The sequence below is a fragment of the Cygnus olor genome, chromosome 7, assembly GCF_009769625.2.
Source record: "Cygnus olor isolate bCygOlo1 chromosome 7, bCygOlo1.pri.v2, whole genome shotgun sequence".
Lineage (NCBI taxonomy): Eukaryota > Metazoa > Chordata > Aves > Anseriformes > Anatidae > Cygnus > Cygnus olor.
In genome coordinates, this window is record NC_049175.1 from 32,096,238 (window position 1) to 32,118,844 (window position 22,607).

The 22,607-nt window shown below is 41.2% G+C and overlaps 1 protein-coding gene across 3 annotated transcripts in view; it reads left to right on the forward strand.

The window, feature by feature from the left end:
* The window catches only part of GRK5 (G protein-coupled receptor kinase 5), a 167,854-nt gene that overhangs the window by 126,597 nt on the left and 18,650 nt on the right, over window positions 1–22,607 (forward strand). For 2 of the 3 annotated variants that reach the window (XM_040563461.1, XM_040563462.1), the window contains exons 5-12: window positions 5,635–5,735; window positions 8,613–8,705; window positions 11,931–11,994; window positions 12,540–12,680; window positions 13,498–13,688; window positions 18,093–18,130; window positions 18,953–19,042; window positions 20,277–20,485. In XM_040563461.1, coding sequence (XP_040419395.1) covers window positions 5,635–5,735; window positions 8,613–8,705; window positions 11,931–11,994; window positions 12,540–12,680; window positions 13,498–13,688; window positions 18,093–18,130; window positions 18,953–19,042; window positions 20,277–20,485 — 927 coding nt within the window. Of the gene's footprint in view, window positions 1–5,634; window positions 5,736–8,608; window positions 8,706–11,930; window positions 11,995–12,539; window positions 12,681–13,497; window positions 13,689–18,092; window positions 18,131–18,952; window positions 19,043–20,276; window positions 20,486–22,607 lie in introns of those variants that run through there. The other variant, XM_040563463.1, reaches the window with a different exon arrangement.

Consider the following 22,607-nt stretch of genomic DNA (forward strand, 5'->3'; position numbering starts at 1 on the left):
AGACCAACACTTCTGCAAAACACAACTCTTAACCACCCTGTTCTTCCGCTCGCTCTTCCTTAAAGTACTGTGAGATTGCCACCTATTGCCTCGTGAGGACTTAGTCATGCAACAAAGTTTTAATGTTTTGAGGTTCTTGGAAGAAAAGCACTGTGTAAGGATAAAGTATTACCATTATCCTTCTGTAGTAAATATCTGTTCTGTTTGTTGCAACGTCAGTCTGACCAAAGTCATTGCTATCCCTTTTTGTGATCTGAACAGTTAGCCAAAGCTCAGGGTTCTGCAATCTATTTCTTTTTGTAGGAGACTGTGGTGATTGAGAAGTGTCTTTGAAGCAGGACTGTTCTTTCACAAAGTAGATTCTTGTTCCTAAGGATCTGCTCTGGGCTCCATGCAGTTACTGGAAATAATTGGAGTTGGTTACACCCAGACACCTGCTGCTCACCCCACCCTGGTTTCAGAAAGGCAAACCCTAACTGACGGAGTTAGCAGGAAAATACTTTTACAGCAGCTAGCTGGCTGGCTGCTTTCACTTCCACAGACTTCGAGGCACCACATCTGGACTGAAGTCACCCATTTCAATGATTTGGCAGTTCTATCTCAAGGAAAAATTAGAACAAATAACACGTTTTAAGGAAAAAGTAAAATTGTAAGAGGTTTCCTGAATGCCTCCCTTGGCACTGCCAGTGTTTCAGCTTGTTTTATAATGAGCCTGATGAGCCGATTTTGATTGATGAGAGGTCGGGTGTCCTCCCCACCATCAGGGAAGTGTAAGTACCACGAGAAGTGTTGCAAGCACCATGTCAAAGGCATAGGGAAGGTCCTAGGAGGAGGCTTACTTGTTTTCTGTCCTGTTCACTGAAGGCTGAGGGGCTGCCGGACTGAGTGAGGTAGCCTGCAGCAAAACTTACAGAGCTGTCAAAAAGGAAAGTTTACATTTTAAAGTATTGTGATACAACGTGACACTTAAAATAACAGATAATGGGGAGCTATGGAGCCAGGAAGCTTTCATGTGAGGCTAAATCAGATTTCGCCTCTTTTTGGTACCTTCAGTGAGGCGCCGAGCGCGGTGAGAGGGCTGGTTACAGGTGCAGCACGCACACAGCTGCGTCTGGCAATGCAGGACAAGCCAGGCTGTGTTCTCATTGTGGTGCCCTCTGGACCCACCAAGAACTTGCAGTTTATGGGTGACACAGCAGATACTGCACGCAGCTTCAGACCTCGCCACCGTGCTGTCTGTCTGTCATCGCTTCCTAGTGAAGAGGGGAGGAACGGTGAGAAGCTGCAGCCAACCCCTTAGCAAGGTGCGAAAAGTGTCGTGCAGGTCGGGTTTGGAAGGAACAGTGATCTCCAGCCTTTTGTGGATATGATCACAACCAACTTTGAACTAGCGTGTGACATCTCGGCAGTTTTCAAGCCATTTCTGGAAATGGAAGAGCAACTGGGAGACCGTCTTTTGTCTTATAAATCAGAAAAAAAAAATAGAAGTGCAGATTTTTTTCTCAGAGTATTTCCTGGCACTCAGAGGTAACCGTGTATCCCTGTCTGGTTTTCTGGATGAACACCAATCCAATTCCTAGCTGCATTTTTTTCTGAAAAATTAAATGAGGGCATCATAAACTGAGATGTTGCTTTGCTGACAAAATAAATATAAGAAGGTTTTCAGTTTCTGACCGTATGTGAGAAGATACAGGAGACAGGAGATTCTGGTTAAAAGCTGGTGAAAGCAGTTTGGGATTTTGGCCTTTTATTAAACTGGCTGGTCAAAAAGAAAGGTAACCTGATGAGAGAAATATTTGTTGTTGGATCAATTTAAGTACTTTTTGCAGTGCCAGAGTCTTGGGCCACGAATATGGTTTCAGTCCCGTTAGCTTTACCCTGGTGTTACTCTGTTGACTCGGTTGGCTTCATTTCTGATTTACATTAGTGTAAGTGAGATCAAAATCACTTTCTTTGCCTTCAGGAAATAGAATAGTCAGGGAAAATAAAAGATCATACTTGTTAAAAACTACTCAGTATTTTGTTTTGAATACAAGGGAATGTAACAGGTTTCTGCAGGTGTTTCTGGGGAGTTAGCAGAAAATCCTTTGTCCCAAGCTCAGATGTCTTAATGGAGGTGTGTGGCTCTCCTAGCTGCCCCAGGACATTTGATACGTTCAGAAAGGTGTCTGTTCCCCTGTGAAAGCCAAGCCTGCTTTTACAGCCAGGACCCACAATGCAGTAGGAGAACAGTGCTTATAACCATGGCATCGGGGCTGCAGAAACCTTTTGTGCCTCCCCTGGGAAGAAGCAACTTTTTTTCCCTTAAGTGGCCAAAGTGTTACCTTTGGATGATTTCGCTCTTGGGATCCAAATGCTTGCTTGTGCTCATAACCTGCGCTTCCTAATTGTTCTCCAGGGGAGCGAAAGTAGGTTGGTGGGCTGGGTTTGGGTTTGCAATTGTTTCTGGTTTTGTTTTAACATCTGCAGGCTGTAGGTACGCACAGTACTCAAAACAGAGAAAGGGTTATTTAATGGGGGCAGCGGGAACAGTGAGGTCTGAGGGAAAACCTCAGGAAGGGTCGTACAAAGACTCCCTAGGACTCTGGGCAGGGTTGGACAGGGCTGGGTATGCTCACCCCGTACGTGTGAGGAATCTGCCCCCACTCTGCTCTGAACATGAAGGGCTGCGTAATGACAGTCCCTGTCCTGCTGCACCTACAGAACCCTTGGAAATGATTGGCCTGAGATAAAAGTGTTTTCGCTTACAGAAAATGAAGTGGTGTAGTAAAGTGTTTGCTCTGCACTGGAAGGCTCTAGTCCATGTACAGAATGTCAGTGTATTTGTGTGTCTTCACTTACCTTGATATTGTTAACTTGCTCTTGATTTGCTCAGAGGAAGCAAAGATTCAAAGGTCAGCAATGAGTGGTTTTGAAAAACCAAGTGGTGACTGTATCTCCCACAAATGTGGAGAGAGGAATCAGTTTGTGCCATTTTTAAGTACTTCCCAAATTGTCTTACAGCTTCTTTCATTCATTCTTCTCCTCTTTCTCTATAAGAATTTTGTTTCTCTTTTATGAAAAAGATTTAGCTAATGTTTAGAATTTTTTTTTTCAAATGCACGTTGATCTCAGACAAAATTTGATGGAATTATTGCTGTAACATTGGCAGCAGAGAGGACACAGACATATGGTAAAGGGGAAGAGGCACACAGAATGTCCAAATCTGTCCACAGTGAGGACCTTTTATTTGTAATTTGGGACTAGAGTAAAAAGGATTTTTTTCAGAGCTCCGGGGACTTTAGGGGATGGCAACATAAGCAAGCTACTGTTTGGTAAATTTGTGTGTGGATCTGCTGCCCATTAGTAATATTTGTGTGCAGAGTCTACAACACTAACACCAAGGCATCTTACCTCCCAGTTAAGCCAATGGGGAATGAAGTTGCCTAGCACCTGGAAGAATCAAGTCACTTGGTCTAAATGTCTAATTATTTTAGTTTAGGGTGTTAATAGTTAGATTTGATTCCCAATTTTGGCCTATAAATCTAGAACAAATCCTAGATTTTACTGGTAGCAACTACATTTACAGGCCCTAATATCATTTTTTTCTGAAGTATGGCTCCTTTCAGACCAGAAAACGACACTCCTGATCCACATAAGCATGAAGACTACAGAGTTCAGCATTTTTTCTGTCCCTTTAAATCAGAGAGGTGTTCAAAATAACCGTGTCAGAGCAGTAGAGACTCACGCAGCCGCGTGCAAGCTTTGGGTTGCAGAGGAGCTTGTATAGCATACCCCATTGACTATGAAATGCACAAACTAGGGGTATTCATTCATATGGTTCCTAGCTCAAATCAGCTGAAATGCTGCTAGTCATTAGGCTTTGGTTCCTATCTGAATATTCCTTAAAAAGCATTTTTGTTTTTTTCCTTTCCTTTCTTTTTTTTTTTTTTTCCCCTATCGTTTCAATCCCGCAGCTGTAGGACCGGAGAAAATGACTTTGGGGGTTTATTTCTCCTTTCTGTGCTTCACTCTTCTTGCCTCACCTTACTCTCTTGAGCTAAAACTGAGATGTGCTCCACGGTTCTCAGCCCCATAATATGGGGGCTCATCTGCCCATCAAGAAACTGTGAGACTTCTTAATTATTAGTGATATGCTCTGCCTGTGATTAACAGTGGATGTATCTGAGGAAATGGAGAAATATATGGCGGAAATGAGGAAATTTTTCAGCGAGGTCAAAGATATCCAGCATGCTCTGCAGATTGTCTTTCAAGGTTAAATAGTGAGACTGCCTTACGCAGCGTGCACAGACAGTTCTGTAAACCATGGTCCTATTAAAAAACATTCAAGTGGAACAAACTTACTTTTTCTTGTCACAACAGGCTCATATTCACATTTCAGCACTGGGAAGAAAAAGATAAAAGACTTAATTCAGCTTTCACCATGCTGGAGATTTTCTCCGGTTCCACCTCTGCCCCTTCCTCTGTCCTCATTCCCAGTGTTTTTGAACTCTGCCTGCAATGCACTGCAGTGCCTGCCAAGATATCTCTAACTAAGGGCGAGTTAATGAGAACATCTGGCCAGGAATGACTGATGATGCTCTGTGACCCACCCACTCAGCACATCTGGTGGTCACGGCCATGGATGGGGAACCTTACCAAGTGCTGTGTCTTCTGCAAGGAAAGATTTTTTTTTTTTTTTGTCGTCTATGGTTGGACATACTGAAAATGTCAAAATCCTTTTGATTATAGGAAGGGGCTTTTGTGTGAATGGGAGAAATGTCTTGAAATAGGTGTACACACACACAGACACTTACACATGCATACATATACACTTCTTTATATAATTACAGTGTACTTTTAATGAGTGAGAATGTGGGCTGCCTAAAAACTGTCTTTATAGATAATTAGTCCCAAAGGTCCTGAACTGGTTAACCATGGAGGCACACTGCAAAAGACCACTTACCAGGGCTTTTTGAGGGGGCTGAATGTACAGTCTCTCTGAAGGGAGGAGAGGATGAAAAGAGTTTATGTGCTTGGTTGGCATAGCTCCTTTTTGAAATGATTATTTTAAACCTGTCCTTCTAATGATGAATTAAAGTGTCCGGACACTTTTGCAAGCATCTTCTTATGTTATTTATATATAAATCAATAAATACAAATGCTCCACTCTTGTTTTCCTTTGAAATCTTGATAGTTTAAAAAAAAAAGAAAGAAAGAAAGAAAAAAGATGGAAGATGGATTTTTCAGACAGCACAATGAATCATCAATGAAGTGAAAACACTGAGCAAATTCTCTTTTGTTTAAGAGAATGGTCGGTACACAGTTCAGGCCAGCACATTTTTCATGGGATGCGAGGGAGCAGTTCAAAGAATTGGCAAGGAGTGGGTCCTGAATATTCATGAGGCTGGGCAACGAGGTGAAGGTACAGGAGAAGGCAGAAAAGCAATATGAGGATAGAGTGGAATGTGGAGTGAGTTACCACGGTATCCTATTTTACTGCTGTTTGACGTAAAGCTCCTTTGCTTTTACACAACCGCTGGAATTGAATTGAAGCAGTGCAGGGAATAAATAATGAATGTGTCTTTTACATGCTAACAGAGGAGAATCTGCACCTCGTCACAGAGATAATGTGCCCCTCTGTTCTCCCCCCAGTCTCCAGCCTTCGTTCCAGAAGTCAGTCAAGATCTTATCCAACAGACAGAGGAAAAACTCGAAAACAGCCCCTGCAAAGAGCTATTCTCTCACTGTACAAAGTAAGTATAACTTGATATCCAAAGACCACACGGCTGCAGTCAGCAGCTTGTAAAGACAGTGACAGGTAAAGAGAGAAATTGCAATTTGAATCCGAGGCATGTATCTTCTGTTTATGTTCATAATCCTAGAGGCATAACTGACAAGGAGTGAAGTCATTTCATCTGAACGAAATATAATAAATATTTCCATGCCATTATATACACTACACACAGGCACTTAGTGTTTCAGGTATTTGACAGAGTGTTCTAGCCAAGTAAACCAGCCATGGATTTCATGCCGTGTGAAAAGAGCTACAATGCTAATGTATCCAAAGAAAACATCTCTGTTTCAAAATGAATAAAAATTAAGTGGCTATACAGTCCATTTAGACAGAGGAATGTGCAAACTTGCTCTGCATGGCTTTTCCAGAAAATCTTCAGCAGGAGAATGGAGCTTTTTTAATGCTTTCTGTCTGTCTGTGGAGTTCAAACGTACGTGCATTATTTCATCCTTTGTCTGGGAAAAGGCTTATCAGGTTTTGTAGCGGCGAGGCGATTTGTACTATTATGTTCTAAAGCTCCAGGTATGCGATCTGCATTTGCAAGTACTGACCCGAGTATGTTCACGCCAGTAGATCATAAACCAACAAAAATATGAAAAGGAGGGATCATCACAAGCTGGCCCATGTGGTTTCTGGCTGAGCACAGTTTGTTTTCCCTGGGTGATGTAATGGGGATTTGTAAAATTCGCTCCGCTGTCATTCATTGTTTTGACTCATTTCATTGACCTTTTCTGTTTTCAGTTATTCTTTGCGTTGGTAGGAGATGTGGGTTATTTCTGGCCTTCTCTTATAACATAGCTAGTTTACTTGCATTGGCCCGGTGTCATGTTGAGATGCTAGTATAACTTGCACCAGTTGTGTGTGCCAGTCATAATGACAAAGGCAGAGCTGTGCTTGACATAAAAAACCCTGATGTCTGTTTCCATTTCTGAAATCGATTTGAAAGCTGACAGTTTACTGTAAAATGCACTTTGTTGTTGCCAAAGAGGGGAACTAAAAAGCAAACAAGTGGTGAAAGGCAGCTATTGTTCTTTAAAATATGTGAAGCTTTTAATTAACTGAAAGAAATAGGCTAGCGTTGGACACCACTTAATTCAGGCTCTTATTCAGAGACAGCCATTTCTTCTTCTCAACTGAAACAGATAAATTAGCCTGTTTTGAGACCTTGTTCATAAATATGCTGATGATCGTTTTACGTGGACTGAAACGGTGTCAAAGAAAAGTTTTAAAGACTTGCTGTTGGTACTTACTAAATGTACTGAATAATGTTAATTTTGGAAGTGTTCGCAGCCAGACCAAAAAAGGGAGCATGCACATAAATTTGAAACTTGCTATCCTGTCAGAGCAGGAGCAGGGATGAGTTTCAGACAAGTCCTTCTAGTTAAGATCAGTCTGCAGAAGAAATGGATGTATAACTGTATCTGCTGCTTTGACCTTTAATATTTTGACTGTCTTCTCCTGCCTCCCTCCAATTTCCCCTATAATTTTCAGTTTGATTTTGGATATTTGGTAAAACTCATTAAGGCTGACTTTTTCTTTTTTCTTTTTTTCTAAATTTATGTTCACTTAAGGGAAATATTTCATCTCCTTAAAACAAATACTGTATGATCTGTGTCCAATCAGAAATTGGACACAGCCAATGAAAACAACAGCAATTTGTCTTTTGAATATGGAATATTTGCAATTACCTGCCTGTTCCAAATGTATGGTGCAAGAATTATTATCAAAAAAAAAAATCAAACAGCTTAGAAATTCTAAAAACATAGGAATAGTGGTTCATGAATGGAGAGGAACTGAACTGAGAAGACTCAGTATTCTTCCTGAATGTTTGGTCAAGTCTAGGATCACCCCAGGATGAGCCATAGTTCATCCATTCCCAAACCAGAGTCATTTTTCAGAGTATTTCCTCCTCCAGAAAAATCTAGAAAAGTGTCTATTTACTCTTAGATATAGACACTCCTGCCAGCAGAGCCCCAGTAAGCAAGGTAGGACCCAAAAACAGACGGTCAACAGTCCCCTGTTAAGCAGCATGATCACTTCCATCTCAGGCAGCTCTCAGTTCAGCCTCTGTTTTCATAGCTCTGAACCCTTGGCCTTCCTCAGGGGATGTCTGTTGGTCTCGGGCTGCTTGTTGCCTGTCACAAGCAACATACTTATCTGTCACAGTTACATACTGGCCTTTCATAAAGACTTTGCAGCCACTGTGTGAGTCCCCAAATTCTTTTCTTGATCCAGGAACAAATGCAGATCGCTATTCAGACTCTCTTTCTTCTGTTTTACTCTACAAGGCACGTTGCTGTTAGGAAAAGCCCTTTGACTTTAATCATAGTTATTAATTCTTCTGTATAGCAGGAATTCAGACTGATTTTTTTTTTGCTCAAAATAACATCTCTGATGGTCTGCCTTGGACAGAAATGGCCTTCAGGCAGAAATTTTCAATCCAGATGTAAACATCCCCCAAAGTTTAGGAGCGCAGTTCCTGCAGGTGTTGTGTTAAGCCAGACTTAATTTATTAAGAGAAGCAAAGATACTTGTCTAGTGTCTAACTGCCCTTGTAAAAGTTCATTTAAGCCAATGGGAGACTCCTTGTTAATTTTCAGCACGCATTACCAGTGCATATTTCTATTCAGCTTGTGTAACTCCTTCTCTTATGAAACACATTAAACATATCACTTTGTTCCTAGGCTGAAACCATGAGTAAAATAAAATAGAAATTAAGTAGGAGTCAAATGACCCTACTGTTCAAGAAGTCTGTATTTTCTCCTCTTGTTTTGTTTCTCTTTTGCTCCAAGATGAGGATTATAAAATGCTTATATATCCTTTTCATCTGAGATAGATCTGTCCTTGACCACCTCAGTGGGGAACCATTCCAAGAATACCTAAACAGCATGTACTTCGACAGGTTTCTCCAGTGGAAGTGGTTGGAAAGGTAAGTCACAATATTTTATTTATTTATTTATTTATTTTTAATAGAGGTGAATACAAAAGGTTTATTTTCACTTTCCATGCAAAGCTCATAGAATACTGTCAAAATCTGGCAGCTGAGATGGTGCACGTACAGTCCCTTTGTCTTGAAGGCAAAGTCAAATTGTCCTTTCTTCATCATTATTAGTACCTCCTCCCAGTGCTTGACATTTATGGCCTTCTCTATGCAGCGATTCTCTCCCTCTTTATGCTGTTCTCCTTCAAAAGATCCATCAAGACTCATTCCCTGTCTCCCTGAGCTGTACTCCAGGGAAGCTCTCCCAGAGGTCCAGGAAGGCTTTTCTAATTTTAGCTTTTGTTTGTAAGTCTTTACTGTTAGAAGGTTCAAGAAGAAGTGATGGTTTTAGCCCCATGAAGATGCCATGTACAAAAGTCATGGTTATGTTGGCACTGGATTCGATTTAACTATGAACTGAGTCTCCAGCTGTGATCATCCACCAAGTACGATTGGTGTCTGGGGCATGGGCAGTGCTCCTTTATCCTCCATGAATGTGCTCACACCCAGAAATGCTCTCCAGCCACCGCCTTCTCTCTCAAGGACACCGCTGTCCTGGAGGTGGCAGGCTCCAGCAAGCAGCTTGGGCAACTTCTCTGCTCAGTATGCTTGTGCATTCCTGGTGAATAGGACAAGACGTACAACCCATAAAAAATAGGAATCCAAGTCTCCTCTGTGATCCAGGAAACCTCTGTGACCAATTTCATCGTAGGCCCTGTCACAATGAGCTATTCGTGGCACAGTGGGAGGACACATTGCGCTTGTTTATGACCTAGCCTTGTGCATCTATAGCGCTAAGTGTACGATACACATCCAGTCTCTGGCTTTTGCGTTCGCAAACACTGCCCAAGCAAGAGTGAAACAGATGCTGCTTGGTAAGGAAGTAAATAATAAAAGAGAAATCCATCCCAAAACACCAGGGAGCCTGTTTTGGCTTCTAAAGCTCAAACGTTCTGCTGTTTAATGGTATTAGGTATGATTAAAATACATTCTGATTTTTTGTTGTCTTTCTATTTAGCTACGCTCTGAATATGGTGACTTCTTGTCTAGACCAGTTATCACAATTATTAAAACACCGTAAACAGACAAAAATGCGGCATATAGATCCTCACATGGTATTTATTGGCTAGACATTGAAGAGCGCATTTAATGAGCAAGCTGCCTTAGTGGGTACTAATTTGCAGGGAACGGGACCTTTGCCCCCTCCTTGCTGGTGAGTGCCGTAGCAGATGACCACTGCTGGGTGACAGCGACCTTGAGTCAAGAGAAGCCCCAATTGCCACAAATGGAATTAATTATGGCGGATGAGCTGGGACCAGATCCTCGGGTGATGCATATGAGCATAAGGGCTTGGAGATCAAACGAGCTGTGCCAGTTACTCTCCCTGGAAAGCTACACAGCTGCCGCAGAGGGGGAAGGGAGGTGGTGGGCAGAGGGGAGAGCCGCTTCATGCCAAGACATGCTCCACATGCCATGTCCTCTGAATCCAGCATTTACTCTTCCATTTCAATTGAAAAACATCAGATGATTCATCTCTAGCCAGGCTATTTCCCAGCTATTTTCACATTCAGGATAAGGAATTTACTCAAATGCTTTGAGGATTTTATTTTTTTCCATTCTCCCAACAAATGTGACAAGCTATTGGCTGTGCCTATCCAGTTTAAGAACTGTTTTTAGGATTAGCAAAGAGCTATTAGTAGCATGGAGTGATCAACAGCTCCTTCTGGCAGCCTGCTGGCTCCAGTGGAGAGTCAAATAGTCGATTTACTCCAGGGACATTGCTGAGCACGTAGTTATCACTGTTAATTGTTGCTTTTAACCCTAACAGAATTTGCAGTATCTTCTTAGAAGCCTGAAAATAACATTTTTCCTCTTTCCGTTTTGGCTATTTGCATAGTTTTCTCCCCCTACTTTTAAAAACAATGATGAGCATAAATGAAACGATTCACTTTAACGTTTATTCCTTATTGTCATCAACCTCATCATCGCCGCCGCTGGAACAGCCACGTTATTGTGCTCCCTCTGCCGGCTGGCTGCCCGCCAAAGGAAAACAAAGCTCTGACGAGGTTCTGATGAACGTTCATATCGACTGCTAATGCAATTTTAAAACTTCGGTGATAGACTGGTGGACACAAAATCAGATATCTCAGAGTCCCGAGTTCTTTCTCTGTCATATTGTAAAACTTTAATGATAGCAAATGCGGTAGAAGCTAGATCTAGGGCTGGAGCCCTTTTGGTAGAGCAGATTTTTGTGGGAATTTCCTAAGACCCTGTGGAGAACTCTGCTGTCAGAAAGACTTGTTTAACCCCTAATTTGGCCTTTAAATTACTACAGAAAATGCACGCAGGTTAACTCACCAGAGGGAAAAAAAAATAAGACAAAAAAAAAAAAAGACCCTCTGCTTAATTTGCTCAAGAAACTGAACCAAAAGGCTTTCTTGTCAGGTGAATGGTTGCAGCTAATCTGTTTCACATGCCCAAAAGGAAAGAGATGCTCTTCCTCCTTTCTTGCCCAGCGGTGCTGTCCCAAGAGGCAGGTAATTCAGGTTGGGCCGGAAGGGCTCCGAGCCCTGCTTCCTGCTCCTGCCCTTCTGTGAATGGGATCCGAATTCTCCTCTCCAGTTCCCGGGATTGTTTTTTGCTTGTTTCATATTGACTTCCTGTTTTGCTTAAGGTCAAGAAAACAGAAGTATTTTCATAGTGGTTGGATCTTGGATCTCTTTTTCTCAGCTTGAAGACCAAAGTAATTAGATGTTAGCTCAGCACGACCCTTAAAAAATTCCTCTGTACCACGAGATGAGCCATGGAATTAATATGCTGTTGCAAGCTCTCAGGCCTCGTCTCTGCTTGACAAAGGCCAAAACTGTATAACGGAGATTCAGAACCCTCCTCGGTCCTAAGATGCTAGCAGAAATTATACTGATGACTCACTAATGTGTTGTATTTTATTACAGCTTAATATGTTGGAATTGAAAAGTTCAGGCCATACATAGTATTGAAGTAATGTAATTACATAATTATATATTATATTATATAATATAATTACCTTGAAATAATGTGATTATATAATATTTATCTATTTTGCTTTTCAAAAGTATGCCCTGAAATAAATAAATCATGGAGAGTGCATTAAATGTAGTGTGTCTTTTTTTTTTTTTTTTCCTTTTCTTCCAGGCAACCAGTAACGAAAAACACGTTTAGGCAGTACAGGGTGCTAGGGAAAGGCGGCTTTGGGGAGGTGAGTGATTCTGAAAGTTTCTGTTAAGAATGTTTCTTCCTTCTCAGGCACTGCAGGTTACAGTATCTTGATGAGACAGAGGCTGATTTTCATTAATTGCTGACAGTTTTACTTAACCTCTCTTGACACTGCAATCTCAAAAGAACACTTTCAAAAATTATTTTGTGTTTGACTGTTGCAGTCACAGTGGAATTAGGGTCACACCCTGCTTGTATTTTACCAATGGCTTGAGGTCACTGCCTGGGCAGCAGGGTCTGAGGAGGCAGAGGCAGGCCTTTGTGGAGCAGATTACCATCTACACAGACAAAAGGAGGTGGGATAGGAAGCAGGCGGAGGAAAGTGAAATAATTAAACCAATATTACACAGCAGGTTTGGAAACAGTAGGCGGTTCCCCAGATGCCCCCGCCTAAGTCTTATTTGCTACACCACTGTCTCTAGCCTTAAAAGGACTAAATCAGATCAGACCAGATTGTGAGGAGCAAAGTGCAACCCAGAAAAAGTGTTTTCTTTGACTTACCCAGCAATTGTTCTCTTTAATTCTCAGGTCTGCGCTTGCCAAGTCCGAGCAACAGGGAAGATGTACGCCTGCAAAAGATTAGAGAAGAAGAGAATAAAAAAGAGGAAAGGCGAATCCATGGCACTAAATGAAAAGCAGATTTTAGAAAAAGTCAATAGTCAGTTTGTAGTGAGTATTGAACTCTCTAGAGCTTAGTTCTGTGCTCACCTGCTGGGCACCCTCTCCTGTTGTATCTGATCCCTCTTCCAACTCCTGTCACAGAAAAGGTGCCATTTTCTGTAGGGAGCCAATCCTTCCACATTTCACCTTACTCCTGCTCCATGCACGTTTACAGAGTCTCGGTTTTATCTGTGGTCTGTGGGAAATGCACCAAGCAAGGTGCCTGTTTCTACCATGTGAGCTTGATGCTCTTTACAGGCTTGACTTGCATCAGGGCTTGCATCAGGCTGAGCTATTTTTATCCTGCGTGATTACCTGAATCCCCAGTGCCTGGGAGAGAGGAGCTTGGAGCAGACTGAAGGAGATTCAGCCCAAATAGATCAGAAGAGACTGGCTGGTAGGAGCACCTAGCCAGTGACGTGGAGCTGGTCTGCCTGACTTGGGGCTTTCCTGAGTTCCGCCAGCTCTTGTGGGCTGTCTGGGAACCCACTGAGATGGTGTTTTTTTGACAGCTGTCCAACAAAACAGAGCAGCTGGAGTTGGATCTCCCCTTGACTGTTAAGATTTCTGTTGCCCAGAAGCATCTGAGAGTTAAACTTGGGGATTCTGATGATGAGTAGTCTGGGTTCAACAAATCAATCTATAAAATCCTAACATCTGATTTTTCTATACGTTTAAAATGTGTATTTGCTATTGTGATAAGGCCCTTATCAAATTCAATGTGGTTTTTTTCTCTTTTTCTAGTGAAAATTGTTAATGAAAAGTGAGTGATTTCTCCTTAGTAGATAACTGAACTGTCAAAACCATGCTACAAATGTTTTTCTAGGTCAATTTAGCCTATGCCTATGAAACAAAGGATGCACTGTGTTTAGTTCTGACCATAATGAATGGAGGTGACCTGAAGTTTCATATCTACAACATGGGAAACCCAGGCTTTGAAGAGGAAAGAGCTTTGTTTTATGCAGCAGAGATTCTCTGTGGTTTAGAAGACCTTCACAGAGAAAATACAGTATATAGGTAAGCATTCTTTAGAGTCTTAAGACAACTTTCCCAGGTAGAACAGAATTGTCTGCATCCCCCCTGCTCATGGTGGTACAATGCAGTTTAGGTGTCTCAGTGTCTTCGATGAAATTTTCCAAACCCATGTACAAATACAGTACGATTCAGTAGTAGTGGAAGGAAGCAGTTGCTTCACTAAAAACATCATGTTTAAATTACACAGAACTAACACAAAACTCCCCCAAATCCTACCTCAGCATGCACTGAATGACCTAAGACAATTATGAAAGTTCTTCAAAGAGATTTAATTAAGGAATCAAGTTTCTAGTTGGTATGAAATGGAGATCATTCTATTCAAGCCTCTGTTTTAATTAGATTGCGTTGCATTAGGGGCTATGACACATCAGACATGGGGAAAAAAAAAACACCTCTCCTGCCCCATAGGGAGCAGAATATATAGATGATGAAGGGAAAGCTGTGGCCCATGAGCCATGGTAGTTTGCTGTAATTGGTTTCATTCTCTCCTCACATAGTTTGTGCTGGTTTCATTCTCCTCTCATGCAGTTTGTGCTAGAGCAGGTGGAACCACTCTGAAGTCTGGGCACCCTGGACAAATGGTGCCTCTTCACTTCCAGCTGAGAGCCAAGTGAGTTTGGAAAGCAGACACCCCCTCCATCCAGGGAGAAGCTGCACATCCTCACAGAGAGCACAACATGCTCTCTGCTAGAGCACTGCTGGTGCTTCAGGACCTGCAGCAAACCCGCATCTCTCCTTGCTACCTCCTACTTTTCCTGCAAAATGAGGCAGTCTCTAGGTCTCCTTTACTGCTGTGGAGCAGGGACACTGGCTGGCAGTGTCCTGCAGGCAGCCAGGGACTTCCCTCTCTTCCAGCAGAGTAATTAACACAGGAGGGTTTGAGACAAAGGGCACAGATTAATGCCCTAGGAAATGGAAACTCTAGTTTTGATTAGCTAGATGAGCCAAGTTCTTGGTTTCCAGGCTGGCTTATGGCTATACACAAGCACTCTGTCAGGACATCTTCGGGTTTACTGGCTGGATAAGAAGGGTGGCTCTAGAGAGAGCTCTCATGGCTCCACAGGGATTTATTTATTTTTCTTTAATCAACAACCAATATAGTTGTAAACAACATTTAATGCTTGTCTTCATGATCCTAGCTTGTGAAATCATTATTGCTGGCATTCACAGCAGAAGAGGTCCTGTAAATTGATGGAAGAACATCCAAGGACAATATTTAATAGACAATAATATGGTGGTTTGTTGTGCTTTTTTTTTTTTTTTTAAACTAAGCTACACTTTAAATCATTGATATGCCCATGTATAATAAGCATTGTGCATATGCTTGTATATAGATAAATTATGATATTGTTCCTTGGAGGAGTTCTCTAACAAATTGCCACTCGGTTGCCTTGCTGTGACTCAGATCCTGCTAGCTCGTACAAGGAGGGCAGACATAGATAATATGCTGATTTATTTGGCACTGGCCCAGAAGTAGAATTTTTCAAGGAACAAAATAGAATTAAATGTTTAATGTCAACTGAAAAATCAGATCATGAGTGACATACCTGGCTTCCTTTTTCTTAAAAAAAAAACATCCTACTATGTTCAGAAAAGTTTTAGGAGGTATTTTATTGTTTCTTAAAAAAAAGTAAATCATAAGCATACCTTATTAATGAAAATGACAAATACATTCATAACGTGACTGGTAAAATGCCATACTAATGCCACTCTCTAATAAAACAAATTAGATCCGGCCGTCTAAAATAGTATGGGGCTCTGAGAGAAATGGCATCCTACCTTCTTAAGAACTTGTTTCATGCTCCTCTTAAAAGAGCTGCTAGTTTGCACTTCAGATGGCACATTCATTTTGGTGATGAATGATATTATATCCTGGTAGGTGACATTTTCTAGCAGTATTTCAGGAGCAGCTGCAGAGACCCCTAATTTGTAATACTGCAAAGTGTTTTGGGACCCGTGAGAAGTGCTATATAGGTCAATAAAATATAGCAACTAAATGCTACAGCTTTCTCAAGGTGAATAATTCATAGCAAAACACTTATTCCTCAGACTTAATTTCATTTTCTGTGAACAAAACGCTTCTGAGTAAATCAGAGCATTCCAAAATACCTCCCCATCTCATGCACCAGTGATGCACGCTGTGTATGTGACCCGAAAAAACAACCGGGCCAGATTTCAGGTTCAGCATCAGATAAAAAGTCAGAATTCCCTTGTCAAAGAAGGAGCTTCCATTATATTTCTCAACTGTATCATGTTAGTAAAGGTCAATGGGTTGATTGTTCATGGAAAGAAAAAAAGAAAGCCTTCTGCTTCTCCTCGAATTTATATATATATATAATAGCAGTGTAGCAATATATATATTATAGCAGTGCCTGCAAGCTCCAATCTGCATCAAGATCACAATGTCCTAGGCATTACAGTACACAGCAAAGCCTTGTCCACCATGATTAATTGTATTGTTTATGCTGTCCTGTAGAGCAGAACAATGCACTATAGCCTTTCCAGCATGGGTGTAGTGCCAGCAGTTTATGTTTCAGTATGTTTAGGCAAGGCCAGTTTACATTTCAGAAACTGTACTGTTGGGAAGCATATTTACACATAACTGGGTCCACAGAGGAGTGTTAATTCTTCTAGACATTTCAGCACAAAAATCACAGTCGTCCCTGACACTTCCAAGTGTTAGCCATGCAAAGGGAGCCATCCTTGATCCTGAGGAACCGGAGATCTGAAAACAGAAATGACAAGTGGTGTCTTGGGGGGAAGGAAAGTTGGCCTTAATTGCCCTAAATCACAAAGGACTGTAAGGGCCGAACTGTTCTCGGAGCCTTCATGGAGTCTCTCGTTTTTTCATTCAAAGAAAATATCTTTTCTCAGCTAGCATGCAGAATCCTTTTCATTTAGCCATAGTCATAGCTTTAGGTGGGACTAATAAGTGCTGGAGTGGAAGATGAAGTAACTAATGAAGTCTAAGCTCTCCAAGGAAAGCGTTCTTAAAGGATTTGGAATAAGTCTTAAAAAATAAATAGGAAATGCCCCCCACCACGTTGCTCTAGTACTGGAAAACTTCTGCTGATAGGCAGGGAAAGCCCACAGAGATATGTTAAACAAAATCACAGATTCCCCTCAGTGTCCAGCTGCCCTTCACATATATCAGTATTGTTTACTTGGAAAGTAAGCTTGGTATCATCGGGCACCCAGTGACATTTATCTTGAGAGGCTGAGTGTCTGAAACAGGCGAGAAGGGGAGATTGTTCACGGCATTCTGTGTTCTTGCTTGAAAAAAATAAATAGAAATGAGACAGATTTTGAAGTGTCACTTTCATCAGTGTTGAAACTGCCACATATCTGTCTCTGTTCAGAGGAAAACTCACGGCACTGAAGTGATGCAGGAGGCCTCCTGCCCAGGAGGCCAGCTCCCGGCTGGCTCCTCTCTGCCCTGTGCTTGTGCAGAGGCTGCTCCTTGCCCCTGCGATGTCTGCATAGGAGCAGGGAGAGCAGCCGTACAGCTCCCACTTTGACAGAAGCCCCCTGCCACCAGGAGAGGCAGGGATGGAGAGGGGCTGGCACGGACAGCACCTAAAAGCTGCAGCTGGTAGAGCCGGCTTGGTGTGGACAAGCCCTTTATAGGAATGACCTGCCACAGCTCTGCTACATATATGAAAATGGGAGATATTTTTTTCAGAAGTTCATAACTTGGCTGGATTGGGGATTTTCTTTTTTCCACATGAGCAGCGAAAGGCACATCTTTGACATCAGAGTGACCACCTTGCCAGTTTTCATGGCACTGCTCCAAACCACATAGGCATCAGAGTTTCCTAAATGTTTGTAAGAAGAGTTTTAATCTGGGCACAGCATTCCCCTCTCTGCCCCTCATTTTTCCAAACTAGCTGAAACCGTTATGCATGTGCACAAGTGCATGTACACACATTCACGTCACTGGCCTGAGCCGGATGCCAGGCAGAGCAAATCTGAGGCCAGCGGATTGCTGTTATCATTTTCATAAGCAAATAAAATATTTTAAAATATTTAATATTTTAACAAAAATATTTTATAAAAGGAAATGTTGCAGAGATTTATCAACACGCAGGACTGCAAGGCTTGGTTTACAGGGTTTACTGGTCTAGATGGATGAGTCCATTATGGAGTGCATTATGAACTAAAAGCTTGGCTTAGTGGAAAAATGTAACTCCAGTTTAGAAAAAGACATATGGTTTCGTTCTAACTACGGGGTGAGTTGCAGAAAGTTGTATTGGTTCCATGAGTTCCTTACTGTTTGAGTTGACACTCAATTGGTTTATTACTAGTAATAAATGCACTCGCACACTGTCATATGCTTATGTGATCAAACCCAGCTTCATACAAATAACTGCTATCTTTCATTTGCAGAGATTTGAAGCCAGAAAATATCCTGCTAGATGATTATGGTAAGTCTCAGAGGTTTACAGAGGTTCTTTCACAGTAAAATAGATTAAGTTAGTTTTAGGATACATATTGCACAAAGACAAATAATGCTCTGAAGTGAATAAGAGGCTCAGCATATTCTAATACTATGTCTTGGGGTGGGTAAAGTGCTAGGACTCGCTGCACGGGTGGAAGGAAGCAGCTGTGCTACACAGCAGGGTGTGTTCTTGAGAGCATGACTTTGCTGGTGGTGTCTGCCTTTTTTCCATTGTTTTTCCATCCCTATTGTTACAAGGCTAGCACAACACAAAGGACATTGTGATTTCTAATCTATGCTCCCCGCTCCATTTTCAAAAGTACTTTCGTCCTTTGCTGAGCCAGCTCTCATTTTATGCAAAGCCAGGTACCCATTTGCTGCTGAGGGCAGCAGTAATCAAATCTTACGCTGAGTTATAGACCAGATGTAGTCCCTTCAGCCATCAAAGAGTCTCAGAATTATGTCAGCCCATCCATTCACTGTGATCAGTTCAAGATACTTCCCTACAGTATGCTACTCGGTGTCTTTTTTTGGTTTGCTTTGAAATACCTAACGCAATCCACTCTAGTCCATAGCCTCACTGTTAACATTTCACTGCATTATATCCCCCTCAGTAATTCCTCTTTCCGTTATCAATGAAACTGCTCCAATTCAATGATTTAAAACACTCATTTCTTCACATATCATAACAGTAAATTACAAGAGTATTGTAGTGTTGACAACAGTTGTATTTTTGAGCTAATTTGGAGTCAAACGATTATATCTGCTTTGTGTTGTTTTGTTTGTTTATTTTTCTTTTTCCTTCCAGGCCATATTAGAATATCTGATTTGGGCCTAGCTGTTAAAATCCCGGACGGTGAATCAATCCGTGGAAGGGTAGGAACAGTAGGGTATATGGGTAAGTCTTCAGTAGCTCATCTTTTTGACAATTTGCTGAGATTACTTGAGCTTTGGAGATCTTTCTGCCATGTAGGCTTAAGAAAAAGAATTTTTAAAAATCACACTCTGCTGGGTACAGTTCCCTGCAGCAAACCAGAAAAAAAAAAAATAATAATAAAAAATCTAGAGGAAATCAGAAGTCAGGAAAAGGCTGGACCACAGCAGCTCTTAATGAGACTGGTCTACAATGCTAAATCAGCAAGGAAAATTAAAAAAAAACAGACAACAACTGGGATTCTAGTGATTTTATCATAGATTTATTTCAGTAGGGTTATGTGCACAAAGGAAAGAAAAGATTTCTTTCTCGTTGCTACTTTGTATAGTATTTAAAAAGTATTTGTATGTTTGTGATGAAGTGGCTAAGTCCACATCTATGTTTTGCTATTTGGACAGCGGGAGGCTACACAAAAGAGTAGAGGTTTGTACATGGGTAAAAAACACACTCCCAGATTTAACTAGAACTGTTTTTGAAATTGAATGTGATTATTTTCATGCATTCTCTGGGTAGGCATCCTTTGTGGAATAAAAATTGCATATGCTTATTTGACTAAATAGAAACTAGCTGGTATGAGCCACTGTTGTATCATAGGGAAGCTTTAATGAAAGCAAGCAAATCAGCTGTCATTTCCAGGTTTTGTTATTTCAGTGTAAGTCTGTGTACACACTAAGACTCTGTGCCCATGAACATATGTGTATGTGTTTTTGTAACTATGTATGGAAGGTAAGGATGCCTGCAAGGAAGTGACTATATGCCCACAGCAAACTGGATGTTTGCAACACAAAACAAATAGATTTATTTTATTATTTTTTTTAAAGGAGGGAAAATAAATTATAAATTGAATGAAAAGACAGAATTTGCTTTTGGATAAATGTCACTGTTGTTTACAGGATGTGTGCTTGTATGTCATTTCGTAAATAGAGAAGTCTGGAAGCACTCTTAAGACTGGGCCCCTCCTTAATACTTAGCTTCAACTTGGTTTTGTTTTGTTTTGTTTTTCAATTGGTCTGACTTGGTAGAGAACTCAGAAGACAGCATGAACATGGCATGTAGAGAAAAGAACATGGCATGTAACATGCTGCATTTTCTGTAATTCACTCAAGAGAAATCGGGAGGTATTTTTATATTCTGCCCACCATTTTCTCTTCCCGCCAACATCAAACATTGTCACAGGATACATCTTTCTCCTCCACAGCTCCAGAAGTGTTGAACAACCAGAGATATACACTCAGCCCTGACTACTGGGGACTGGGCTGTCTCATTTATGAAATGATTGCTGGGCAATCACCATTTCGTGGAAGGAAAGAGAAGGTGAAGAGGGAAGAAGTGGACAGAAGAGTGCTGGAAACAGAGGAGGTGTACTCCCATAAGTTTTCTGAGGAAGCCAAGTCCATCTGTAAAATGGTAAGGGGCTTGAAGGCCCACTGTGGCAGCTGCATTAGCAAGCTGCATCTGACATGTTCTGAGAGGTAATGCGGTACCATAGCGGGGCTGCAGAGACAAGCAATAATCAAGCTCATCTGTTGATGGGATGACTGCATTCTTTATTCATTCAAATTGTGTTTATTTGGGATCATGGTCATTTTGAGTCCTCTCCAAAGTTTTATGGCCAAGGGAGCGGTATCTATTCTCGTGAGACTTTGAATGTTAGTTTGCAGTCAAGAATGCCTTTCTGTGTTTTATAATCTTGTAGAAAAAATAAAAAGGACTTGATGATGCAAGACTCTCAGTGTCTCCTGCAAGGAACTGAAAACCCCATGCTTCCATTGTCTTTGGTGAGAGCTGGGGGTAAGCAGGACAAAGATTATGCAATGCAATTATTGTGACACTCAAATGTTGTCCCACCCCATCTCACTAACTTTGTTAGCAACTTTTCCCCCAGGGTGCCAGGGTATCCAGCTTTTTTTAATACTGTTGAGCTGTCCTTTAAAATGTTTTCTCACCCTTTCAGCTGGGAGTCATTTTCATAGCACAATAGCCATGTCTGACAATGGAAATCTTCAAACCCTTTGAGAAATCTCAAAGCTGTGTCTGAATTCATCAATGTCTTGTCGACATCCATCTTTAGAAGACTGAATTGTAATTTGGAAATGGATGTAGCCTTATTCTTGATTTGTTTGCTAAAGAGTGAAGTCTCCTTTGGAGACAGTGACATATCTATGTAAACTGTAGAGAAAGAATGAAGGGAGAGAAAGATCAACAAATAGGTAGTGAGAGTTGCACCAACATCTTGTGCAATAGGCAAGCAAACAGCATATCAACAACATTCTGGTTGGCTGGCTTCGTGAAGAGACACTGAAGTCTCCTTGCAAAGTAATAATGGTAGCATTGCCAAGTATCATGCCTGGAAGTCATTAACTCACAGCGCACCAACTCATTGCTGAATCCCCAGGATAGTAATTAACTGACATCACTCTTGATAGATACTTTAGGCCATACACTGCCCTTAATCTGCGATTCAGGGCCCCAGCGTAAAAAGATGTAGGACAGCCACAGGCTAATACAGACCATTTCATGTGCTCAAAAGGTCTGCCATTTTTTCTCTAGTAGCATCTCAACTCCTACCAGGTGAAGAGCAGAGTCTGCTGGGGTGGCAGAGAGTTTGTGCACTTCTGAGTACTAGCGTGAAATGAAAATGTCACAAGGCAAAAATGCTTTGCTTGTTCTATAGTTAGTTGCAGGCATGAGACATAACAGAATAAAAGTATACTTTGTAGAAAAATAACCAAGCCTGTGAGAATTTAACAGCTGAAAAGAATTAAATGTAGCATTGATAGGATAGTACTGGGGGAGTAGATAGCAAAAGTCAACATGTTGAAGTAGTCATTTTCATCTTCAAGCCATAGAACCCATGGTTTCAGGGAACCTCAGGAAATGATCTGTTTCATTCCCTTGCCCCAAGGAAGGCATGAACTGTACGAAAATCACCCCTGACAACTTGGTCATTACTACTTTACTGTCCAATCACAAGTCATGTTTGTTTAGGTGGTTTGTGCAAACTCTTAATGGATCCAAAGAGAATGCTGTCCCTTGCAAACATTAATGCATTAAAATTGCTGTGTCTTAAGACAAGAAGAGCCTTACTTCTGATAATGAGTATGATGGAATATGAGGTTTTCCATCCAAAAGTAATTTTTTTAAAACGATTCTTTAAAAATCCAAGATTCAAATACATTTTCTCAAATTCTTTTGGCTCTTTATATTGAAAACCTGAACTTTGTTGCTTTGTATCAGCATCTTATCAGGGAACAAAAAAAAAAAAGGTATAATTAAGTTTCCATCATACCTGCAAAATCAAGCATAAAGCCATAGTACATAAATTCAACTTGGGCCATCAGAAAGATCCAAACACAACAGGCTTACCTGTAGCATACTCTTCAGGGCAAGAGTGAGGAACATGTTTTCCACCATGTCTCCTAATCTTCTCTTCAAAGTGTACTCTGTGATCTGATAGACTTACCATCGGGAAATATATTGCCTTTATTCACTTACTCGTGAAAACCCTTTAGTGTCACCCCATATCAAC